The sequence below is a fragment of the Lagenorhynchus albirostris genome, chromosome 2 (assembly GCF_949774975.1).
Source record: "Lagenorhynchus albirostris chromosome 2, mLagAlb1.1, whole genome shotgun sequence".
Classification (NCBI taxonomy): Eukaryota; Metazoa; Chordata; class Mammalia; order Artiodactyla; family Delphinidae; genus Lagenorhynchus; species Lagenorhynchus albirostris.
In genome coordinates, this window is record NC_083096.1 from 129387712 (window position 1) to 129408050 (window position 20339).

At 39.8% G+C, this 20339-nt stretch overlaps 2 protein-coding genes across 3 annotated transcripts in view; one reads left to right on the top strand and one right to left on the bottom strand.

Moving 5' to 3' along the window:
* Nucleotides 1-20339, bottom strand: part of PDE4B (phosphodiesterase 4B) — a 486031-nt gene that overhangs the window by 64052 nt on the left and 401640 nt on the right. The gene's annotated exons all lie outside the window — the stretch shown is intronic.
* Nucleotides 11110-12790, top strand: LOC132514715 (dihydrolipoyl dehydrogenase, mitochondrial-like). Its single transcript, XM_060139828.1, is given in 2 exon segments — nt 11110-11841; nt 11843-12790. Coding segments are annotated over 2 exon segments (1230 nt in total). The 5' UTR covers nt 11110-11365; the 3' UTR covers nt 12597-12790.

Consider the following 20339-nt stretch of genomic DNA (forward strand, 5'->3'; position numbering starts at 1 on the left):
TACAGTCATTAAGTATCTCGTAAGTTGCAGCCAGGATCCCCATTCTCTCCTGATTCCTCATCTCACACTCTCAGCCACTCTACGATGCTATGCCACCATAAGCACTAGCACAGAGCTCTACACTGGGGCAGTGAAAGAGCAGGGGAAAGATGGGTTGACCATCCTGCAAAATTAGAGAAGCAGAAAAAAAGATGGGTTGACCGCCCCTAGAAAGTGGGGCATGTGCATATAACGCAGCAGAGAGGAATGAACCAGGTCATTTAAAGATGATGTTTAAGTTTGACCCCTGATTCTAAAAACTGAACATGAGAAGAGAGTACCCCACAAATCTGATGCCATTTAAAAATATTTTTCTGAGTAACTATTAGGTGCAAAGCATTGCCCAGGGATTCCATGAGGAATCAGATTCAGGCTCAACTCTTAAGGAGATAATCCTGTACTTGTACTGAGAGAGTAGAGGTGAAGCCATCTTCTGAGGTCACTGTGGAGTAGAAGGAAAAGTTCTGAACTGGGAACTGGGAGATCTGGACTCCAGTCCCAGTTTTATCACCAGTTCACCTCAGCCTCTCAGTTCCATTTCTGCAGCTTTGAAATCCAGTGTTGGAACAGATAACGTCTAGGGCCTCTTTTAGCTCTGATATTTTATTATTCTGTTTGGTTAAGGAAGTAGAGGAAAAGAGCTTACGTGTCACAGAGGACTGGAAAGGGAGAGAGTAGTTCACCTCAACAGAAGCCATCCCACAGGAGGTGCCTTTGGCACCCCAGTCCTGCAGGTGCCCAACAGCCGCATGGTGCGAGCTGCCAGGGTCCCCGCCTGTTTTCCACTCTCAAACTTGCAAGGGATTCCCTAAATAATGAAACCACAGACAGGTACTCCAAGAGGTCAGTGTTTTTCAGATGCCTTGCACATCCACAACACTAAGTGGCTGCTTGAAGCTATTATACCATTATTATTTTTGTGGTTAGAGAATTACGGTAATTAACACTATTTACTGGGAGCATTCTATGCACAAGGTGCCACGAGGGGCGCTTTGCTGACAGTTACCTCCTCCTCTTGCCAAATGTAAGCAGTGTTACTGTCTCTACTCTAGAGATGAATCTGTGGCTGGAGAAGGTTAAATAACCTGCCTGAAGCCACACAGCTACCAGTCTGGGGCAGAGCCTGTACTCTCACGCAGTACTCTCACTCTAACCCCAATCCTAACCCTAACCATAATCCTAACTTTATTCTTCTGCTCAATTTTGCTACAATCTGCGATGCTTCCAATCCGGGTATCCTTCCTTCAGTTTAACCTGCCATGAGCAACTGAAAAGGAGGTTAAATGGCCGATACGAATCATACCATAATCTTACCTTACAGTTTGCAAAGTGCTTTCTCATAAATCCATCATCTGATTCTCATGTCAGCCAGAGAGCGAGATGCAGCATTATTTCTATTTTATAGAAGAAGAAACTGAGTATCAAGGGAAGTGAGTAACCTGGAGGTTTCTTAAACCCTCTTGCCATGCTAATCATGTACTCATCTAAATCTCTGACCACTCTGGGACATTAATTTTCAGAACATTGTGTCATGTGTCTTAAAATGTATCTGGTTATTTATATTTGCATTGCAGCATGGCTAACATAGGGCCTTCCCAAAGAGATATTACCAAATGGCAACTGGTGTTTCCTTAAATCTTCTTCCAGGACTCAGTGTAAGTGATTCCCAAATAACTAAGATTCCCAAATAACTAAGAATAGTTCAGTGAATGCTAAAGTTCCAAACCCTCACAATAATACAATTTGTTTTCTTTCAAAATGCCAGTACATTCATTGAACCCCATCCTCTTTACTGACTTGACAGTGTTTATGTAAACTTCACAGAACATTTTGAACCTTCTTTTCTGAATGTAAGGCTGTATGTAGTGCTATGAAGTAGATCATGAAGAACTTTCTTATAAATTTTCTACAAACTATGCCTAAATGCAATTTTAACATAGCTTTGTATACATCAGAAACATATCCATCAAGTCTTCCCAACTATATACCCAAAGAAAGCACATAGAAAAGAAATTTAAATAATCTTTTGTTTCTCTGTCTCACATAATCAGACTCTCTTACTGCTAGAGAAGGTGGTACTATTTGCAAGGTTGTGTGGTGGTTAAATCAATCAGAGCAATTGCCACATGAAACGACAGGGATGAATCTCATAAACTTAAATGTCGAGCAAAAGAAATCAAATATTAAAAAGCACATGAAAATAGGATTCAATTTATATAAAGTTCAAAAGAGGGAAAAATGAGTCTATGATGTTAGAGGTCAAGAGAGTGGTTACCTTGAGGGGGATTGTGACTGGGAGGGCACTTGAGGGGGGCTTTCATGGGGCTGGCAATGATGTATTTCTTGTTTCAGGTTCTGACGACGTGGTTGTGTTCGTTTTATAAAAATTCACTGACTTCTACACTTGTGATTTGTGTGCTTTTCTCTCTGCACGCTATATTTCAATAAAACGTTTCTGGAAAAAAATCAATTAACTCTAGCTCCTTGGGCCTTGACATCTGTAACTAGCATCTTGTTGCTTCTGTCACTTCTGTTTCCCTTTGGAGCTTCTCAGTGGGAAGTGTTCCACCTTTAATTCTGAAATACCTCTACTAAGCTCAACCTTCTTACCTGCCTAATTTTGTAATTTTTTCATGGCTACTGGAGGGTGGAGCCAACGTGGTTTGAAGAAGAAAAGCTTCTACCATTTACAGTTTTGAGTCCTTAAGCAATTGCTTGTTCAATGTGACTTTGAGGGTCTCTACCTGGGTAACTGGGGTCATAATGGCTGCTTCATAAGGTTATGATTACTCGTCATGAGGATTACATGAAACAATGTGTGCAAATGCCATCAGAAATCCTAGCATAAAGGTGCTCTTGGAAACCTGATTTTTGCCCTTTACTCCTCCCCACATTGCCCATTCTGCTTGGATCTTCATCTAACATGAATCCCATCAACACTAGTATATAAAACAATAATATTCCCCACTACCTGGGAATTCCTGGGAAACCCCCATTGTCCATATTTTCTCTTCTGCTGCCATAGTTGAAAAGCATCAATACTAGGTTAATTACATCTACCACAAGTGACCAAGTCTAACCTCAGCAGGGCTCTTAGTGCAGTTTTATCGTCTCCCTACTGATTCCTCATAGGTGTATATGAAAACATTCCCACTGCTCACAAATTCCCATTTCCATGTCTATCCTCTCACTTTTACCAAAGATCCAATTTCCTACTTCACTGGTAAGATAAAGGTCAATTTGAATTCTACCAACTTCACCCCTTTCATGCCTCAGGAGGCTTCTTTGTCTCCACTTTTACCTAACCATTTTAGTGTCTCTCCTCATTTTGTTTTCTTTTTTTCTCCTCCACTCTAGTTTTTTTTTTTTTAAAGACCTTGATAATTTCGGTTATACCCTCACCCATTTACACCTTTAACAACTTGTTCTCCATGACCTTCACTGTTTCTACTATACACTCATTTATGTTTTTCCCATCCTACAACCTAAAAGCTTTTCTTTAGGCCCTGCTTCAACGTTATCACATCATTCTTCTTTTATTGCCACCTTCCAGAGAAATAATTTTCAATTCTAGTTCCACTTCTTCTCCAGCCCATCAACCTTCAATATCTGTAGTCTTGCTTCTGCTCCCTCCATTCAATGGCAACTGCTTTCTCTCTCTCTTTCTCTCAAAACCCAGGGGCCTCCTGAATGTGAAACTTAGTGGGCACTTCCTATTTATTTTATTTTTTAGAGGGTACTTCTTAGTATCCATTGACATCTGTCACACTTGACTTAGTGACTCTAATCTCTCCTTTGGCAGCTTCATTTACTTCCATGTCTTTATATGTCATTTTCATTTTGATAGCTCCCAAATCATTGTCCCTGATCTGTTATTGAAATGCCACATCTACGTTTCCAGCTGACTAGTGCATCTTACCACATCATTATTCTACTTCTAAAAATTCAAACTCATCATAAAATAGATCATTTTATGAAATAAGCATTGTTCAAGGCATCTGATTTCCCCAACTGGCTATTCCACTAACTTGCAGAGTGATCATAGACAAGTCATTTACTCTTGCTGGATTTTCTTCTACATGGAACAAAGGGATTGGGCATAATCATAATGACTTTTTTTAAAAAATAAATTTATTTATATATTTATTTTTGGCTGTATTGGGTCTTCGTTGCTGCACGCGGGCTTCCTCTAGTTGTCGTGAGCGGGGGCTACTCTGTGTCATGGTGCGTGGGCTTCTCGTTGCGGTGGCTTCTCTTGTTGTGGAGCATGGGCTCTTCAGTAGTTGTAGCACACGGGCTCTAGTGCGCAGGCTCAGTAGCCGTGGCACACAGGCCCAGTTGCTCCACTGCATGTGGGATCTTCCCGGACCAGGGCTTGAACCCGTGTCCCCTGCATTGGCAGGCAGATTCTTAACCACTGCGCCACCAGGGAAGCCCAATCATAATGACTTTAATAGCTGTGAAATTCTGTAATGCTATGTTTAAAAAGATAAAGCCATAATCTTCTTCCCACCTACAATCTGCCCTTTTCCCTGACTTCCATATTTTTTATTAATGGTAGCCACATTCCCATAGTTATCTAAACTTAAAATCTCTGCTTTATCTTCCATGCTTCCTTTTTTTTCTAAGTTTCTACAACCTACCAGTTGGCAGGCTCAGTGAATTCTACCTCAAAAATATCGATTGCATCCAGTCCCATCTTTCCCTTTCTCTCATTATAAATTATAGTCAAGCCCTCATTTAACCAACCATGGCTTTTGCAGTCACTTTCTCACTGGTCTCCATGTTTTATACCATCAAAAGATTGATTTTCTTCATACGTGACTCATTACATCAAGTGCCAGATGAAAAATCTTTAATGACCCCCAGGACCTTTCTAATACATTCAAATACCTTTATTTGGTGTTCAGGGTTCTTTCAAACCCAGGTCCAGCATCACGTACTCTTCTCCTTTACTCAAATCTCAGCTGCAAACACAGGGATGGATTTGTTCCCCAAGTAAGTCCTGTTATTTTCACCACGATCTCCTGGTTTGTGCTGTTTTCTCTGCATGGATGATGTTCTCTGTAATCCTTTATTGAAATCCTTGCCATCAATCAAGTCCCAAGTCAGATGGAACTTCTACTTGACGTCTTCCTTGAATCCCACGGCTGGAAGCCATCTGTCCCTGCTCAGAACACCAGTGCCATCACGCTCTTCTGCAGTGACACTTTATCATGTTCTTAGCTGATTTAAAGTGATTTATATATACGCATTTTTCATTATCTGAAGGACAGAGGCCATGTCCCCTTTGTACCCAGATCAGTACTTCTACTGTAGGCTTATAATAGAAAGGGGATAAAAGAATGAATTAAGTACTTAATATTGTACCTTGTGTATGATAAAAAAATAAAAGTCACAGGAAATATGACCGTAAGGAGTTGTTGGGGAGACAAATCACTACCCAAGGAAACAGTTAGAAAACAATGTAAGATATTCTAACATATCAACACCAAATTGAATTGGCTCTGCTTTAGATTCAGAGTTTGTTCCAACTCAGCTCCAAGTAACTGGATGGTATCAAACATAAATTGCCCTGGGTTACTTTTCTTATGAGTAAACTGCAGAGTTGTCCAATTTAGCCAAAAAACAAACAAAATGAAGACAAACAAAGACAGCCAGTTAAATTTCAATTTCAGATAAATAATATATTTTTTTACTTCTTATACTAAAAAATTATTTGTTATTTATCTGAAATTCAAATTTACTGGGTATCCTGCATTTTATTTGGCAGTCCTCAATAAGGGAACTGTTGTTAATCATCTCTAAGGCTGACTACTCCAACATTCTACACTCAACAGCATTTTCAGAGAAAAGAAAGATAAAACTGTGCTGTTCCCTTGGCTTATAATTCCTTTCCCCTAGATCTCTGCACTCAGCTTTTAGCTCAGTTATAGATGCCATAAAACCCTTTTGATTCTCCTATCCAAAACAGCACCTTCTTATCCTTCCAGCTCCCTTCTCTGGTCACCCCTTATCCCATTAGCTTGTTTTTTTTTCATTATCTGAAATTATCTCCTCCATTCCTTTGGGCACATGCTTATTGCCTATCTCTCTCTGTCACTAGAATGTAATCTTCAGAGAGAAGGGTCTTTACTATCCTGTTCACTGCTGAGTCCCCAGCACCTAGAACAACAATGGCAGATACATGAAACACTTAAAAAACCAAAAAAATACAATAAGTGCTAAAAATGAATTTTTTGGCCAAAGAGGACTAATGGGGTCCAAAGGAAGAAAGTTGAGTATGGGTTAATGTGGTTAGGAAAGGTTTCTTGGAGGAAGTGGGACTTCAGCAATGCCATAGAGCACTGGTTTGGGGGGCGAGTGTCTATCACCTGAATAAGCTTAAGAACATTTGCAAGCTATACAAATCCCTGCCCTGCCCCACCTCCTCATTGGGCCTATCAGAATTTAGGGTGGTTGATAAGCACTATGTCTAATGTCAAAAGGCTCCCCAGATGATTCTGATATAACCCCTCTACCCCACTGGAGAACATCTTCCACAAATGATGGGTAGGATTTGGTTAAGCAGAAAGCCTTAAGAACAGAACGATGTGAACTGAGCACAAAGAGAAGAAAAAGAGCATAAACTCTCAGGTGGTATGAAAGTACTGCTCAGATTGGAATAGAGTTAAGGAATTTGTGCTTCAGCTTGTAGGCAAAGGAGAACAAAGGAAGGATTTTCAGAAGGAAATAAAATTGTAAATTGCTACCTATACTTTACACCAGGATCAGGAAAGTCTGAGGAACCAAACACAGCCTACTACCTATTTTTGTAAATAAAGTTTAACTGAAGCACAGCCATGTCCATTTGTTTACACACTGCCTAGGATGCTTTCGCTGAAAGTTCAGCACAATGCCTGTAATACTCAACCCTTGTCAAGCTCTCCATGTCCTTTAAGATTCTGCCATTGCAGAAATGGCCTTGCAGCCAGGACTCCACTAATTCATTTTATGTGATGATTACATTTATGCATTCATTAATTCTTAGATACTTGAAAGGATTTGGGATATACAGGTTCTAGGTTAAAGTGCTGGGTTCTGTATTTACCCGATTTGTGAGTCCTACACCCTGCTCATCATCTACCATGATTATCATACTCTGTCGATATGTGGTTCTGATAACATATATCAGTGGTATTGTAGGATCTTCTAATCTGGCACCAAATAGGAAGATACAGTTATAAATAACCACATAGCAAGTTCAAGTCTCTTCTTAGGAACTGATATCTGACAGAGGATTGGTATGAAGCTTGGTTCCCAGCAATAGCACCAGACACATGAGCAGGCAGGGTGTCATGGCTAAGTTTTCCAGTAACTCCAAAAATATCTACTCTCACCTCTTTCCCCATAGAGTTACACAAACACTAACTTCCATCCTTATCACACTTTTAGTCCTTTCCCAACTCTAAGTCTTACTTCTGGGAATAATCTAATGTTTTAAGCAAATGGCTATAGAGTTTGGTTTCCTGAGAGCCTCCTCCTGGAAATGGTACTGTTTTAGATGGCTTTAAAAGAGCTTTCCATCTTCTCCTACCCCCAAGGGTAATGTGGAAGCAAATTCCCTTTTGGTTACAGTAGATTACACAGCATTTACTCAAGAAATATTTATCCAGACAGAGCTTATCATCTTATATGTTGGGGTTAAATGGTGAAAAAATAACCACTAGTGAATGATTTGTAAATAACTAGTTTTAGTGCCTAGACAGTGATATTCCAATATGGGTAATTTAATTAGAGTGGTAAGGATAAAGTGGTGATAATCACTGGATACCACATAAGCCTAAAGAATGGTCACCTAACAAAGTCTTGGGGACTTCTTGGAGGAAGTGGTGTCTAAGTGGTAAGCTGAAGGAGCTACATAGATCAAGAGGAGGTGGGAAGAGAAGCCAAAACAAGAGAAGTTCTAGAGGTCCAGAAAGAATAGAAGACTGGAGTCCCATGTCAATAATATACTATAAACAGTTGCTGATTACCTGAGGATAGCTAAAAAGCTTTGTGGTAGGTTCTCATCACTCTCTGGTATGTCGCATAAGGAAACAAAGGCTTTGGCTTATATTCTACTTTTTATACTGCCACCACTGTTTTTGTGTGTGAGCTCTGGACATTGCTTAACCTTTTAGAACATCAATTTTCTCATTTGTCAAATCTCATTTGTCTCATTTGTCAATAGGAATACCTGCCCTTGAAGGACTTTGCAGGAATCCAATGACACAATGTGTGGGAAAGTGCTTTGCAATCTCTAATTCCGGCCACCATCCAGGCCACTCCCTGTTTCCACCCACCATTGTCCATCTAGATTTGCTCAGCAAATGCAAGCTACTTTTAATGTCATCTGCTGACAATAAATCAAATAAATCAAGAGCCCCCAAATCCAGATTTTTAGATTCTCCCAGGCTACACAACACCATAGCCCACGTAATAGATAACAGTAAGGTGACCATCAGGGAAACTTACCAAACTGTCAATCTGTAATTCTTTATGTTTTTCTTGCTCATTTGACAAATGTGGAAACCAATGGGAAAGAGTCCCATGAATGTCACCCAGCTAGGGAGTGATGCTAAGAGCATCTGGTTTGTGGATGAACTGTGCATTTCCATCATCTCTTGCCTCCAAAGCCAATGGGTCCCTTCTGCTTCAGGACCTTCTCAAGTCCTCCAGAAATCAGTATAGGGACAGTGAACTGCAATCTGGAAGCAGTTTAGCTTTCCCCATTTTCACCCAGGGAAGCTGTGTCCTAATCCCTCCCTGCTTCTGGGATTAGTGTAACTGAACAGTCCAAACCTCTGGGGTTTGGGAGGCTAATGACCACCTCCCAGACAAAGTTAATCAGGTGGATGAGCAGTAAGCTCCAAGCTTTAGCAGGAGATTTCTCTCAAGTTATAAACGCCCAGTGAACTCGCTACTTGTATTTCTCCCAACACAGTCATTCCCTAGGAGAAGTTCAGCAGGGATCCCTGTAATAAAAAGGTCTTTGTAACTCACATGGGTGTAAAAAACCAAACCAGTCATTTGGGAAAGGAACTCACTTATGCCCATGGGGAGGAAAGGCTAGGGGATACATTCATGACCTAGTTTTAGGTAACATTTTAAATTAACATTAACATTTTCATTTCATTGTTATTATTCTATCATGAGGTCACAATTATATGTCTGCAGGGAATTCTTTCTCAAATATATCCTGTGTTTTTGAAAAATATTGGCAGGCAATCTGGTGTAGTTAAAAAAGAAAAGAGTACTGTCCAGTGGCAAAAAGATCAGAGATCTAGCCCCAGCTTTATCACTTGCTAGTATTGGGGATCTTGGCATGTCACTAAACTTCTCGGGGCCTCAGCTACCTCCTCTGTGACATACGGGTCCTTTTTACTTCAGGATCAACTGAAGCAAGAATGACAGCACAAGAAGCATGAAAGTGACTTGAGGATCATGATATCTGACTCAGTTTCCCATAGCCCAAAACTTTACAGGACTGGGAACACAGCAGGCCCTCAGGAAATACTTGCTGCTCAAATGAAGAAGCTCCAAAACGGGTCCTTAAAATAATGGAAAAAAGTATGCTTAAATTATTAAAAATTACCAGTTGACAAAAATCTGCTTATCTGATATTGGTAGTCTGGTGTATGTGGCAGCCATGTGAGGCCCAGAAGAAATCTGTAGCTTGTACTGTGGCCCATTCATGAACAAATGGTTTTCTTCTGAGTGTTTCAGTGCACTACACCCGATGCACACACACACACACACACACACACACACACGCATACACATCCATGCTATCTTTTACTAGGGAGAAAATAGAGACTACTTGAGGTATTAATAGCTTGATCTTCAGAGCCCACCCATTTAAACATTATCTGTCAATAATGTCATGTTTGGGTGAGAAAACCCAATAAAAAGAAGACTAGAGAATAGGCTGTTTATGAACAATACATTTGGATACTAGAAATGGAGCTGTACCTAACAAGTTGTGATTGCCCAATCCATCCAGGGTAGAGAGATTGCCCTGGCATAGAGTCATCTTCCTAATGGAACTCAGACCCTCTGGAAATCAAAAACATAGAGAAGGGTAAAGGCCTTGAGTGCAGGATCTGTGTCTTAAGTCACAGCTCCTTACACGCATGTAGGCATCTAACACATATTTGATGAATGTATTAATAAGTGAGGGACTGGGGAGTGGAAAGAGCTCTGGACTGGGAGTCAAATGTGGATTCCAGCCCACATTCTATCATCAGCTATGTGAGCAGAGGGAAGTCATTCCAAATCTCTGTCCCTCACACGTGAAACGAGGAGACTAGATAAATCAGCAGCTCACAATCAATAAAGTGCAGTGAATTGGCTGATCTCAGTGGGCAAGGAGAAGTGAGTCCAGCCAGAAGTGATGTTCCAGGCTGCAGCCAGGAATGTGGTCTGAGTGCTGACTAAGTGCCCAGAACTAAAGAGATAATATTCCCTTCCATGATCAGTATCTCAGGAAGTCTTGTGAAGAGGGGAACCCAAATCACCAGAAAATGAATTTATTCAAGGAAGCCGTTAGCTTTGGCCAGTCACTCTGCTTGTTGTAGGATGAGCCTGTCACTCTGAGAAATGAAATAGGACCCTTGAAAGTCTTCTCACATGGCTAAAGATAAAAGCAAGAACAGTAGAGAGAAGACATCACTCTGGATGCCTGTGTTTGTGCAATAGAGAAAATGTCCTCAATATGCATTTGATTGCATTTTAATATTCATATCATTAGGAGTTTATATTATAGCATGTCACTTTGCCTTGTAATATTTCCATTCTGCAATCAACTTTATTATTATTAAAAAGTACTATAGGGAGAGTCAGAGGAGAAGCCGTGATGACACAACATTGCCGGCGTTGAAGATGGGAGGAGAGAGCCACGAGTCAAGGAATGTGGGCAGCCTCTAGAAGGTGGCAAAGGCAAGGAACTGGAGTGTCCACTAGAGTCTCAAGAAGGAACCCTCCCTGATGACACCACGTTTTTAGCCCCGTGAAGCTGATTTTTGGACTTCTGACTGAGGAATATAAGAGAGGCCATTTCAGTCGAATATCTCATGGTCTGCAAGGAGTTTCTGCAGTGCCACTGAGAACTTATGCAGATTAACCAATTGATGCTGATGTAACAGTGATAGGTTCTGGTCCTGGAGGATATGTTGCTGCTATTAAAGCTGCCCAGTTAGGCTTCAAGGTAGTCTGCGTTGAGAAAAATGAAACACTCGGTGGAACATGTTTGAACGTTGGTTGTATTCCTTCTAAGGCTTTATTGAATAACTCTCATTGTTACCATATGGCCCATGGAAAAGATTTTGCATTTAGAGGAATTGAAATGTCTGAAGTTCGCTTGAATTTAGTGAAGATGATGGAGCAGAAGAGTAATGCAGTAAAAGCTTTAACGGGTGGAATTGCCCACTTATTCAAACAGAATAAGGTTGCTCATGTAAATGGATATGGAAAGATAACTGGGAAAAATCAGGTCACCGCTATGAAAGCCGATGGCAGCACTCAAGTTATTGATACAAAGAACATTCTTATAGTCACAGGTTCAAAAGTCACTCCTTTTCCTGGAATTACAATTGATGAACATACAGTAGTGTCATCTACAGGTGCTTTGTCTTTAAAAAAAGTTCCAGAAAAGATGGTTGTCATTGGTGCAGGAGTAATAGGTGTAGAATTGGGCTCAGTTTGGCAAAGACTTGGTGCAGACGTGACAGCAGTTGAGTTTTGGGGTCATGTTGGTGGAATTGGAATTGATATGGAGATATCTAAACTTTCAACGCATCCTTCAAAAACAAGGATTTAAATTTAAATTGAATACCAAATTTACTGGTGCTACTAAGAAGTCAGATGGAAAAATTGATGTTTCTATTGAAGCTGCTTCTGGTGATAAAGCTGAAGTTATCACTTGTGATGTACTCGTGGTTTGCATTGGTTGACGACCCTTTACTAAGAATTTGGGACTAGAGGAGCTTGGAATTGAGCTGGATCCTAGAGGTAGAATTCCAATAAATACCAGATTCCAAACTAAAATTCCAAATATCTATGCAATCGGTGATGTGGTTGCTGGTCCAATGCTGGCTCACAAAGCAGAGGATGAAGGCTTTATCTGTGTAGAAGGGATGGCTGGTGGCGCTGTGCGCATTGACTACAATTGTGTACCATCGGTGATTTACACACACCCTGAAGTTGCTTGGGTTGGCAAATCAGAAGAGCAGTTGAAAGAAGAGGGTATTGAGTACAAAGTTGGGAAATTCCCATTTGCTGCTAACAGCAGAGCTAAGACAAACGCTGACACAGATGGTATGGTGAAGATACTTGGGCAGAAATCAACAGACAGAGTATTGGGAGCACATATTCTAGGACCAGGTACTGGTGAAATGATAAATGGAGCTGCTCTTGCACTGGAATATGGAGCATCCTGTGAAGATATAGCTAGAGTCTGTCATGCACATCCGACCTTATCAGAAGCTTTTAGAGAAGCAAACCTGGCTGCATCATTTGGCAAATCGACCAACTTTTAAATTAGAAGATTATATTTTTCTGAAATTTCCTGGGAGCTTTTATAGAGGATTTACTTACATGGATGGAGCTGGAGTATGGTATGTGAACAGCTGTGTTTGAAACAAGGTGATCAAGTTATTTTAAACTTGGTTTTCACATTGGAAACAGTCATTAGAATATGTTAAACAGGTATAAAATGAACTGATGTAAGAAAAAAGTGCTATAGGAACTTTTGGCTACCATGAACACAATATTTTCCACTCTACTAAATGTTTTCATATCCATGTAAAAGGCTGCAGTGATGCCCTCAGAGGAACCATTCAGGGGTAGAAAGCGGAGATGATATCTCAGTTCCATTGTGTGGAACTTCTCCCTCAGTTTGTCAAGAAATGTTTGTAAAGTGGAAATTTAAAAGATGTCAAGTGCAACATTCACCTGACTGGACACATACAGGTTTACCTGGAGTATCCTAAGACCGTGCTGTTAGTGGAAAGAACACAAGTTGTGAAAGCTTGGGTTCGAATCTGAACCCTGCCCCCTAGGAGTTGTAGGACTTTGGACAGATGACTGAATTTTTGTTAAGGGCAGCATATCTTTAATTTAATGCAATAATCTTCTCCAGAGTTTCTGTGTGAGGATGTAAAAGACTGTGAAACACCTAGCACGTAGTAGGCATTCCATAAATGTTAACCCTCCTCTTTTCTCCAGAAAGCTCTGCCCTTCTGTGGTCTACCTGTCCTCCAACACTGAACCAACTAAGTGAAACGTATTAGTTAGTCAGGCAAGCTTCCCCTTCTCTTAATTCCACCTACCAAAATATGTCCTATTTTCCCCCAAATATATTCCTCCTCCTACTTTCAAAAATGTAATGAAGAGCCCCACCTAGTCTGATATGACTATAGTAACTTAGGGGTAATCTTAAGTTTGAAAACAGAAGTCAGTGTGAGAACAAAAGTATACTAGTATATTGTTCCATTGATGGACTTAAGATATTAAATTAATATAGTGTCATAGGATTTACCATTCTTTTTTTGTATACACTCTGTTATTATATATCTGAGGAATTTATGATAAGGAGCACACTTTGGAATTCACACCTAAATTCACTAACAAATGAGTAAAATAGTTTTTGGCAGACTTTTACATATAAAAGAGTAGGACAACCCTGTTATTACCATGTGAAATACAAGGTAAACAACCATAATGGACTAATAATCTGGATCATTTAACCCTACTATTTAAAAGATTCTTCAGTAAATACTACAATGAAGTGGCTTTTGGCATGAGAAAGTTAAGGTTAGAACATTTTGATGTGGATTTTTTAAATGAAGCAATACCATCATTTTATTTGTCCTGTTTTGTGGAAGACTTTGAGAATTGCTTCTTAAAATTTCTTTGTTTTGTCTTTCTGGTAGAAATGTAGTATTGAGAGATGTCCGTGAGCTAATGAAATTCAAAAAAGCTTAAAACGATACTTTCATTATTTGGCACAAGATACTCAGGAAAGTACTGAAAATAGGAAAGGCTCAAAATGAAACTTAGGAATACAAACCTCTATTCATGAAATGGGAAACAGTAAGGACATTAGGCAATAATGGATTTTCCATCCTTATGGATCTTACACAAGATCTCTGCAGAGGAAAAGAATGAAACAACTTTAGGAACAGTGAGAAATTCAGTCATGTTTCCCAAGACCCTGAATCAGAATCTGTGTGAGTCTATCTAATACGTAGTGAATGACGATATGGCTCATGGATGTCTAACAAGAAAAGAGACAAGAGAAGAAGAAAGAATCAAACGCCCATACATGGCAACTCAAAAACAGAACTGAAGGACCTCTACAAAATCAACCAACCTTGCAATGACTAAACTTCATTCTAGACTAACAGCATGAAATACAACATTCTTCAGGAAGACAAATGTTTCTACCTGCATCTTGAATCGTTGAATGTCAGGGTATGAAAGTGTCCTCTCACAGGTAGGAGCCTAACTTCTGACCAAAGAAGTTATAAGGAATTATCATGCACATCATGCATATTCCAAGGAATCCTGTGCAAAACTTGATAAGATATTCACAGGAATAAGAGCTGCTTTGAATTACTGAGGGCCTATTGAGAGCAGCAAAATATTCACCTATGCAACAAATATGTGCCAGCCATTTTTCTAAGTCCATGACAAGGTACTAAAGTGACAAAAATTCCTGCCCTCACGGAGCTTATATCCCATTATTTAACATCTACACAATCCTAACAACAGCCATAGAAGGTCATTATTGCAGATGAGGGAACTGAGATTTTAAAAAATTGAGTAACTTGCTTAAGGTCACAGAGCTTGTAACCAATGGGCCAAAATTCAAATCCAGTTCTGTGCAGCTCCAAAGCCTGAGTTTTCCACCTGCTTTGCTACACTATATCTTATGAGCAACAGAAAAAAGATTCTGAGGGTCAGCACATCTACTGCAACTCAGGTGCATATTTTCCACTAAAGAATACTCATTTCTCGTTTGTGGTAAACAGACTACAACTTACCAAGGAGGCAGCAACTCAGTACTATGTGCCGACCAACAGGCAGGCTCTCATTCGTCCAAAATTTATGAACCAGGTATGTGTCAAACCGTAGACCAGTTCCTGGGGATATAAGACATAGCCTTTGCTTTCAGGGAGTCTAGTGGGAAAGAAAAGCATATAAATGGATCACCGTAACATAGCAAGATGAGGCTGAGATAAAGACAAGGATGTCTCCAGGATGCTTGGGAGAGAGCAGAAAACAGGTCAACACAGCCTGAGGGGAAGGACTTTTGAGCCTTGGGTTGAGTCTTAACCAGATGGAGTTAGCTTGGTGCAGAAAAGGGAGGTGGAGTGAGAAAGCTCTAAAGTGCTTTGAGTAGAGACAGAGAATGACACGTGCAGGGAAGTGAAAGAGAGCATGGTGCTCAAGAAACTGCAAGTATTTTGACATGTGGGGTGGAGTGAGAGCGATGCTTCTGAAAATGGGCTGTACTGTATTTGAGCAATGTGTGTGTGTCTGGGGGAAGGTGTTGCAGACAGGAAAGAAACTGGGGAACATATGTAGAAATCCAATAATAAGTTATGAAATCTATTTAATGGGTCTTGGTCAGTATTTATTTAAACAACAAAAGACTAGACTAGAATAGAAAACATCAGGTATAACACATGTAGTAAGATATTGTTTTATAAAACACATGCATATGTGGGGACTCAGTCTTGATGTAAACTTTATGTCTTACTGCGAGTCATGGTCCAAAAAGTTCTAAACCACTGGTCCAGTCTATCTTTTCCAAGGGGCAGATTGTCCCCTTTGGACCTATTCAACGGGGCTCCCTTGCAGGACCTACTATCTATCTATTCCTGTCAGGAGACAAAGAGAGGTCGCTTGGAACAAATCTGTCCCAGTTTCTTAAATACTTTCCATACTCCAAAGTCCATGATCTAATTCTAAATCTCAAGTGCTCAAACAGATAAACTCCAATGACCAGGGCTATTTCTGAAAAGCAATTAATATTTCCTTTGAAGAAGTGAGAAAAAATACACACACAAAATGAAGCTTCAAATGACTCCAATAAAGTTTGGGGCCAGCAAAAAGTTCTCTGACCCAGCTATGTTTTCCACCAAATGAATCACCCAGGTACAAAGCCAATACCTTTGAGTCATGAAGCACATGTGTTGTATCTTTGGATTCTTTTCCTTTACACAGGGATTTTCCCTAAAAAACTTTTTTGGATTTTATTCCTCACTTTCTCTTCTAATTCAATTTCTTGCCAGTTTCTCTGCTCTTTGATTTTTCCTTTACAATGTCTAATCTTTTTTCTCTCCTCTTTTGTCTCATCATTCTGAATTAATAAAAAAGTTCACATGCAAAGAAAATCCGTATAAAATACAGCTTTAAAAAAAAAGAACTTAAGATGTTACTGTTTCTTTCTTTTAAATGTATTACCCATTTGTTTGTAAAGCACATGAGTTAAAGAGATCCCACAATATCAAGTGCTGGGGAAATTGACAACATGAGAAATTCTTTTCACCTGCAAGGAAGTGAGGGTGGAAGAAGAGGAAACCTTTTTGTGGGACTGGCATTTGAACAGCTCTTAAGAAGATGGGAGGAATTGCATATGCACAGACGGTATTAGGGAGAGATCAAAAGTGCGACAGAAAGATGGGAAGCTTGGGATCTGAATTTAAACTGTAATGAAAATAAAGTTTTATAATTTAACCCTCAAAAAACAAAAAGAGTTAAAGAGAAAGTTAACCGAAGTAGTTTAATAAATACTTCTTCATTAAATTATCTGGTTAATTTAGGCTAGTAAGATATTAGAGATTGATAATTCAAGTCAAAAATTCACTTCAGGTCTAAATTAATTAGATTGCTGGCCAATATCAGTAGAATTAATCAGAACTTGTGTTTTGTGGGTCAGCACACACATTTGTTTATGAATCAACAATCAGAAGTCAGTGTTGGAAATGACTGACTCTCTCTCAAGCCCTGACGATTTATCCTTCTCTAAGAATACATCTCTCTTCTTTGAGCTATAAAAACACCAATTGTTTTTGGGAGGCAATTTTGTACAACCATAGATTTCTTGAACTTGAAAACAACCTTAGAGATTATCTGGTCCAGAGTTTCTCAACCAGTTGTTTTTTTTTTTTTCCTACCGGTTTTATAAGGTTAAAAACATAAAAGACCACATACCTTGCCCTTATGTAGATTCAGATGGCCCTTTTGTTGGGATTCTGTGCTTTTTATATCCGTATTGGCTAAGAAGAGTTTGTGAAGCTTTATTTTCTGTGGTTTCTGAAGATATTTTTCTTCTCTTTTTTAAATGAAAAATTGAATATGCTTTATTAAATATGTATAAAACTTGGGAATCACTAAGGTAGTCTAATTCTCCATTTTACAGACCAGGAGAATGAATCCCAAAGATGATAAATGGTTTTTCCCCATGCTCCATCCTCCATGGACCTGGTACAGGATATGCATAGCAGATGCCTAAGAAGTAGCCATGTCAACCACCTTGAAAATGCCCATAAAGGAAAAAAGTGAGTAAGGAAGTGAGTGACAAGAAATCATCCATTGAGTTACCATCCCAAGGGTAACATTTGCCGGAGAGGGTGATTTTCCAGGGGACTTCAGGATGTGTCCTTAATTTCTGTCCCATTTTAGTCATTCTGCCAAGAGCCCAGCAGCAAATAGCTGCTGCACATGAGGGGACATTTGTCCAAACAAGTGGTGTAAAAACAAAGCTGCTTTGTTTAGAGCGCCTCGGTGCTCCTCCCTGCTCCCTCCCTAACCTCAAAGACCTCAAAAAAGGTCATTTTGTGAAGTTCTGGTGTGTACATGAGTAAACTTGAATCATCATATGTCACAATTGGAACCACTCGGCCAAATGCCACAGACCAGATTACCATGGCATCCCCAAATAGGTTATTATGGCAGGTCTGGGCTACTGGGTCACCAGGATACTCCAGCTGGGTGTTTTTCATCTTACCCCCAGGGAGCTCTGGTCCATTGCAAACATCTATACCTAAAGCCATTGGAAAAATATCTTGAATTCATTCAAATTTACTTAGAAAGAACAGAAGGACAACAGAAATATTTATGTTACTTTTCAAATTATGTAGAATTAGTGTGTCTGAGGGAGTCTTGGGCACAGATCACATCCAAAAAGGTAGAAGGAAGGGGGGCGTGGGTTGATTACCTGAGTAATTTGGACACTTAAAACAATAAGGAGAGAAGAGCATATTTGATATGGGTCAGGTATTTGAAATACGTACGTTCACCAATTAAATCAAAATTATGGAATACTTATTCAACTTTCCAGCTCATTCCATTTAATAACCATAGCTACCATTCAATGAGCATCTACTAGTTGGCAGGTACGTACTTGATGCTTTATGTGGATTGTTCTGCCATCCTTGCAAAATCAGTTTTGTAAACTTTATCTTTCAAACTGCTAAGTAGTGAAGCTTTGATTTGTTTCCGTGGCTTTCTGTCTCCAAATGATGACTTGGCCTTCAAAAGCTCTAAATTCTCAATTCTCATTTTCCCTTTTAGTAGCTATGTGACCTTGGGCTAGTTACTTAACCCCTCTCCATTTCATTTTCTTTATCTTCAAAATAGGGTTAATGATAGTCGCTAAGAATTTGTTATACATGAAAAGGGCACATAAAGCCCTTAGCTGGCACAGAGTAAGCATTTGACCTGTTGTTGGCTTTTATCATTATTGTAATGATAGCATATTATTAGTATATCCGCAAATAACCTGGACAGTTAAGATGCCCAGATGCTGAGACTAAAATTTTCAAATTGACCTCAATTATCAGGGAATTTTTTGTAAAGGACAATTCTCAATTCATAAGTATGTGGTGAGAAAAGATCAGGTCATTGCCAGTCCTTAGAGCCCACAGAACTCAGCTTATGCTGTGTCACATGTATCAACACATTTGACTTCAGGGAAAATTATATTAACGTAGGTCACCAGGCTTGCAAAAACCAACAACCATAAACCCTTCTCTTTAATAGGCTGGTTGCTATGAAAAGAGGGACATTTGAATAAAAGCCATCAATTCTATAAACACCCCCAATGAATTAATCCCTCATTTTGAGAGCACGGGAGAGTAGAAACCGGTCTCAACATAGATGAAAACAAAATTCATGTGTTTTCTGAATAAAATTTATAGAATGGTGGCAGTGTATGATAACATGAATATGCACAGTAGTTTGATCTGGCAAGCTGCTCACTGATTTGCTGTTATAATGTACTTGTTAAAAGAGCCTAGATCCTGGAGTCAGGCTTTCCGGAATCAACTCATGGCTTCTTCACTTGATAGCTTCCTGATATTAAAAAAATTACTTAATCTCTTTAAAGCTCATTTTTCTTATCTGTAATACAGATATTATAACAATACATACCTCACTGTGTTGTTTTAAAGATTAAGGGACACAGTGTATAGTAAAAAAGCACTTTGCCCCGATCCTGATATAGAGTAAGTGCTCAGTAAATCTTAGCTCTTACTGCTTGTTGTCAATCAAAAGCTTTCTGTGTCAAGTAAAGACTGTGTACCTCTTCTGCACTCACGAGAGTTTGGCAATGGGGAGAGCTAATGGCGATTTCTCAGGTAAAGGAGGTGCCCTTGTTGCTGATGGAAACCTGGCAAGCTGTGAGGTACAGGGGGACAGAGCATCCAGCTTGGACTCCTTTTAAGTATAAGAGTCAAAATCAGCCAGTGCCTGTCTGCCATCATCCTGGTGGGCTGTGGTAGTTCATTCTATATATCATTCTCTCATGGAGGCCATGGTTCCTCCCTCTGAGCAGGGGCAAGAGTGGTAGTGGGGTAGGGGAAGGGTTCCTTGTGGCCAAATTTCCAAAGCAGCTTCATGAACATTTATTAAGGGCTAGGATGCTAGTAGGGGATTCTAGTATATTTTATTACTTCTGGCATTGGAAATTACCCCTGCTTCTAAATTAAGCATCAATTAAGTCAGGCCACTGAAGTATGACTGCTGAGTGCTGTAAAGACCCACTTGGATTTTGTGTTACATTCACTTTAAAAAAAATATATATATATTTATTTATTTTATTTTTTAGCTGCATCAGGTCTTAGTTGCGGCATGCAGGATCTTTTGTTGTGGTGCGTGGGCTCTTCGCTTCGTTGCGGTGCATGGGCTTCTCTCTAGTTCTGGTGCGAGGGCTCCAGAGTGCGTTGGCTCTGTAGTTGCGGCACGCGGGCTCTCTAGTTGTGGCTTGCAGG